Below are 5,944 nucleotides of genomic sequence, written 5' to 3'. Positions count from 1 at the left end.
GGTAGGCTATTAAGTTCTGGGGAGTCAAAAGTTACGTGCAGATTTTCGATTGCACAGTACCCCTAACTCCTGCGTTGTTCAATGGCCGACGGTAAATTTCCTTGTGTCTGGCTTCTTGCACCATGTTGTCGCTTGTAGAAGTTCTTTCATGTTGGCACTGTGGTTGCGTTGCAGAGTATGTCTATCCCACACTTATCCTACTGCTGACTGAAGTAGAGGTGTTTGTAGGTTTTAGACATTATTTTAAAAAGCTGCTATAAACATTCTCATATCTGTGACAAAATATACTGATATCTCTTGGGTACACACCAAAGTGGAATTGTTGAATCATGGGGTAGGTGCATGTGTAGTTTCACAGATGCTGACAAATCGTCACTGTTTTTTCTTTTTTACTTGCTAGATTACCAGTTTATTATAAAAGGTTATAACTCAGGAAGAGCCAGATAGGGCAGGGAATAGGGAAAGACCACAGAGCTTCTGAGCCATCTCCAGGTTAGTCACTCTCCCAAATCTCTAGATGTTCACCAACCTTGGAAGCTCAAATCGTCACTTCTTAACCTTGCAGTTCTCAGCACTGGCCGCCCCTGAGAACTGCTCTTTTTCTGGCCCCTTTGTTGCCCCTGCTTCTTCCTCTCATCTCTGAATGTCGATGGCCCCCCAAATCTGTCCACAGCTCTTCCCTGCTCATCTTCCACTCACTGCTTGTCTTCTCTGTGCGGACAGCTCCCAGACCTAGGACCCAGACCTGGTGTCTCCCTTTAGCATCAATCTCGTATTTTCAACTGCCTTCTGGATGTTTTCTGAGATTTTCTGCTCATATTATGCAATAAGTCTGAAAACAAGTTCTATTTTTTCCCTCCAAGCTGGCTCTGCCTTCCGATTTTCCAGTTTTTCTAAAAAACAATCAGATCTACCAATAACACATCCTGCTTTTCTCCTTTTCTTTCACTTTCATTGTTTTCCCCTCCAGTTCTGACCCTAGTTATTTCTCAGCGGGAAACTCTGCATAGCCTCCTCATTGGTCCCCTGTGTCGTCCTCATCCATTATGCTGATGCACCATTGTTCTCTGCGCATCACTGTGATGCTGCCAGATCCTCTGCAGAACTGTCGTTGGCTTCCTGGTTCCCATCGAAAAGGTTAGCCTGGCATCTAGGAAATCCCCATTTCAGGCCCTAGTCTGTTCCTCCTTATACTCAAGTCAAACTTGACCACCCTCTCACCACCCCCAAACGTATCCCAATGGACCTGCCCCGACCACGCCGTTAAACCAGATGACCCCAGCTGCACAGCAGCCAGTGACACCTCACAACAAGGTGTCCTGCCTGGGAGTCTCAGCCTCATTCACGGCAACGGAGCTGGATCTTCGCGCTCTTCCAGGTTTTCGTTTGTGTTTTTCCTCTGCGAGTCCTGCTCTATTCTGGCATCGCCCCAGCATCTGGCCTTTCTCTCCCTCTTCCAGCTCTCCACTTGCCCCTGAGCCTAGGTGATGCCCAGGGGCTGTCAGGCAGCACTGTGAACCCTTCTTCATTTCCCTGGGGGCCCTAGTGACCCTGGGCAGCTCACCATCCGAGCACTCTCATCCGCAGAAACCTACCCAGCCAGGGGGCTGACTTCCCTGGGTTGGGTTCCTGGAAGGTGATGGAGGCCAAAATTCCCTGCCTCAGCACCTGCTTCAGCAATTCTCTCAACCAGAAATGGACAAGCCCCCTCAGCCCTTGCCATGTCTGCTTGTTGAATTCCAAACTGTCCTTCGAGGCACTGCAAACGGCCCTGGCCCTTCCCTGCCCTAGACGGTCCCTTCCTTCTCTGACCGCTCCCCACTGCATCCGGCATCATCACATTCTCCCTCTGGTTAGTCAGTGGTATGTCTGTCTTGTCTTTCTTGCTGTGAACTCCTTGGGGGCAGATATCTCACTTGTGTTTAATCTCCCACCACCTAGCAAAGCGCCCGGCCCATCATAGGTCCCCAGTAAACATCTGTTAACAGGAATGAATAAATGCTTTACTGCAGCTTTCCCGAAACACGGTTCCTTGGAAGACAAGTGGCCCCATAAGATATGAATTGGCATTCTGTGACCAACTGAGTTTGGCACCTGAGTTTCCTCATGGAGAACTATAACGCACGCAAACCCACAGGGCTCGGGGAAGCCCCGCAACAAAGAAGCTTGTTTAACGATGATTCGCTTGGCAGATGAGCAAATATATTTGACCATGGGACTTTTTTTTTTTTTTAATGAGCTTCATTTAGAACCCAGTTAAGGAAATAACACTTTACATCCTCTCAAAACCTTAAAATACCTGGACAGAAGGTAAATTTCACAGTGTTGCCAGTCTGACTTCTTGCAGTGGGCGAGTCAGGCTGCCCAGCCTCTCCTTAAGAGAGGTCTTTGCTCTGTGACACAGTCAACGTGTGATTTCTAATTTTCTTTCTTTTTTTGCTACCTAGTGGCTGAGGATGTGCTTCCCATGCTGTTCACCTTTATGGGAACAGACACGAGAGGGGTGAGATGTGCAAGGTGGGGGGCGGGGAGGAAGGGCAGGGGAGTATCATGGAGAGGACTCACCCCCGTGGCTTTCTGCTTAGTGTAGGCGTACTTGTCCCGAGTCAGTCTTTCAAAACGGTAGGTGGGCGCGAATGTGATTTCTTCTTCCTCTGAAATCAAACAAAACCCGGGTTTCAGCTTTCACTCCCCACGTCCCACATCTGGCCGAGTTTCCTTCTTCCCCAGGCGTGCTCCTTCCCCCGCCCAGGGTATTCTGGGAAAATGCGAGACAACGCTGGCTGGAGAGGCCCCGAAGGCAAGGCCGGCAGTTCTTACCAAAGTGCAGGAAAACCTTCTGGTCCTTCCGCTCCATAAGCAGCTGGTCGTGGGACAGGAGGTCCACGTATTGCTGCTGCTTGATCTTCTGGATAATGGTTTCGGCCTCCTGCAGCAAGGACATGGCTACTGGTCAGCCGCCCCTCTTTGCCAACATAAGGAGGCACCTTACCACCCGCTGCCTGGCTCTTAGGCCCCGGAGCCCCTGGTGCCACTCCAGACCCTGGTCCCCTGGCGGCTGCTGGGCGGGTGCTTCTTAACGCAACCATTTTATAGGAAAAACCCAGCAAGAGCAATTATTAGAAAATTAGAAACGTCAACCCAATAACGTAAGTCTCTGGCTGTCCCAAACATTTCATTTTTTCATTGTCTTTTAATATCGTTTCATTAACACTTCATTAGATAGGTAGGTGTGTGTCCTGCCCTCGCTCGCTCTCTCTGCAGGAATGAGACAGCCTGTTGTAAGGCCACGAAAGAATGTGAGACCTCAGGTCCCAAGTCCGTGGGCATCGGGCCTCTGCGATCCGGGCAGAGCCCCCGAGAGTTGGTGTGACACTGACTGGCCGCGCTGGCTTTGTCTCACGTCACTCGTGTTACCTCTGCCGTGGTGAGTGAACCGCTCTGACAGCCGCTTAGACTGGGAAGGGTCCCTGTTCACCCCTCTCCCTTCTGCCTGCTCAGCAGGAGAGAGAAGGAGTGTTGGCCTGAGGAGCTTCTCGGGACGGGGGGTGTGGTCGGGGAGGCAAAATGGGCACAAATGGGCCACGCTCCTCAGTCCGTGCCGGCCGGCTGGGTGAGGCCAAGGCAGCCGAGGGATGCAGGATGTTGGGAAAACGTCCGGGAAGGGGAGTCAGAAGGTCTGGGCTCCTTCCCAGCTCTGTCAGCGACCTGTAACTGATCTGTCTGCTCCTCGGGATTCCCTCTCCTCCATAAAAGTGGGTCCGTTTCTGGCATCCTCCCTCTCCCTCCCAGGACGACAATGCAAAAGCATTCAACACCCTTGTCATACGGGGACACATTGGCCTGGTAGCTAAGAGTCTCAGGCAGACGGGCTCTGCTCTGCTCCAGGCCCGGCCCCGGCCATGTCTTCCGGGATCACCCAAAACAGCCATGTCTGGTTCCGGACGTGTCCAGCGGCCATGCCTGTCCACTCCCCCTTTCCCGTGTCTGTGCCACAAAAGCCCCTGGCTGCTGTTCACTAGATCTCAGGTGGACGTCCCGCTTAAAGAAAGTCATCCGTGGGCTGGCCTGCGGCCCGTGATTTGGGGAATAAAACTGATCTGGTCTTCTCGGACTTCAGCCTTTCCTGGGATCTGGGGCTAGCAGGCTGAGGGGACCAGATTCCAGGGAAGGCTGAAGCATCTGAGTGGCGGTGATGAGGGGGTGTGGCTGGGACAGTCAGGTGGGAACTGGACGTGAGGGGAGCTGAACCCTCGCGACGGGAACAGTGTTGAGTCCTAGGGGGAGTGGCTGCCTTGGCCTGGCTCAGCCTGTGTGTCTGGTGATTCTGACCTGAGCTAATTCGAGGGGGCCTCTGTCCCTTGCAGCCCAGCCCCAGGTGGGCAGCCCCAGCCCCAGGTAGGCAGCTCCTTACCCAGGTGGGCAGCTCCACGCGGTAGTTGAGATCCCCGAGCCAGAAGAGGTGAGTGAAGCGGTGAGTGATGTTAAAGGGACTTAGTTTCTTGTCTCCCAGAGCCAGAAACCGGAGAATGTTCATATAGTTTTGGTTTCGCCTAATTAAATGACCAAGCAGCCATCTTAGCACAGGGTTCCCGGTTCCGCCATGGCAGGAAGTCGGGGTGATGGGGGGGAGGGCGCGGGGGGGTGTGGAATCAAGGCATCGAATCTCCCCCCCCGCAGCAAACACCTTACGTGTGGCTGGGGCATGCCTGGGTGCAAAGGGCCTTTCAGGCTGAACTGGGAACACAGGGCAGGGGCCCTGAGAGCATCTGCTCTGCAGAAAATCAGAATCCTAACTATTCTAGACGGCCGTCTTCACAACTGGGCCACCAATAGGCAAATGGGCTTTGACAGGGAAGGGTGCCCAGGTGTGGTTTTGCCTTTTAGAAAGGAGTGGTACTTAGGCGTCTATTAGGGTGACGACACAGGGAAATGTCTGTTCTGTCCTTCAGAAAGGTCTCTCCCCCCGGGAGGTCACTACTGTGCTGCCATTGCCTGTGATGAGACCATGGGAAAAGTGCTCAGAGGCCAACAGGACAGGGCCCCAGCTGAGGGCTGAGCGGTCGCTGTGGTGTTTAGTGAGGGGTGTGAGGTGTGCCTGGGCAAGTAATTCCAACACAGGCTCTGGGGGAACGAGCACCATTACCTGAGTTTCTTTTCGCTTCCAGAAGTCAAGTGGCTGTTGACAAACCCCAGGGAGGTTCCGTTGAACATAAATGACACCCCTACGGCTCCCTTGTTCCCTAAATGGAGGGGAGAAGAAGGAAGTCAGAGTATCAAGTGGGCAAACTCGTCAGGTGGCAGGAAATCAAGGGGACGCAGTGCAGTTAATAGATGGGAGAAGCGGAGGCCTAGGAAGAAGGCAAAGCAGCTTCATTTGGGGAGGGAGACGGGACAGGGGACAGGCACTAGGAGGCGAGATTCCTTCAGGACAACAGGAAAACGGGGTGAATGAGCAGCAGCCTTGGGGTTCTCTGCGGGGCCGAGGGAGAGAGGAGGCTGCCAGTGAACCCATGCTGGCATTTGCCCACAAGGAGCCATTGGTCACCCACATGCCAAGCAGGCGGGCGGTGAAAAGCAGCCAGGACTCGGCGGGCTGACCTTCTACCCAGCTAACTCCAGGGTCCTGGTGAGACCCAACCCTGTACCGAGACCACCTCGTTTTCTGTCCATTTTACGCTATTCTAGTGGTTCTCAAAGTGTGTTCCTTGGACCAGCGGCATCAGTGTCACTGGGGCACTTAGGGGATGTGCACGTCCTCAGGCCCCATGCCGGGCCTGCCGAATCAGAAATTCTGGGGGCGAGGCCCAGTAATCTGCATTTAATGAGTCCTCTAGGTCAGGGGTGGGCATATGCTGGGCCTACCGCCCGCTAAAAGTGGTTTTTACCTTTCTAAATTGTTGGGAAAAAGTCAAAAGAATATTCTGTGACACATGAAAATGAC

General features: G+C 53.2%; 1 protein-coding gene across 1 annotated transcript in view; it reads right to left on the bottom strand.

Moving 5' to 3' along the window:
- Window positions 1-5,944, bottom strand: part of INPP5D (inositol polyphosphate-5-phosphatase D) — a 138,260-nt gene that overhangs the window by 24,589 nt on the left and 107,727 nt on the right. The window contains exons 12-13 of the mRNA XM_023523773.1: window positions 2,821-2,929; window positions 2,566-2,654 (exon numbers count right to left, since the gene is read on the bottom strand). Coding sequence (XP_023379541.1) covers window positions 2,566-2,654; window positions 2,821-2,929 — 198 coding nt within the window. The remainder of the gene's footprint in view (window positions 1-2,565; window positions 2,655-2,820; window positions 2,930-5,944) is intronic.

Source organism: Pteropus vampyrus, unplaced genomic scaffold (assembly GCF_000151845.1).
Source record: "Pteropus vampyrus isolate Shadow unplaced genomic scaffold, Pvam_2.0 Scaffold411, whole genome shotgun sequence".
Taxonomy (NCBI): domain Eukaryota; kingdom Metazoa; phylum Chordata; class Mammalia; order Chiroptera; family Pteropodidae; genus Pteropus; species Pteropus vampyrus.
Note: the sequence above shows the minus strand (reverse complement) of the source record. Positions and strands in the feature narration are given on the sequence as shown.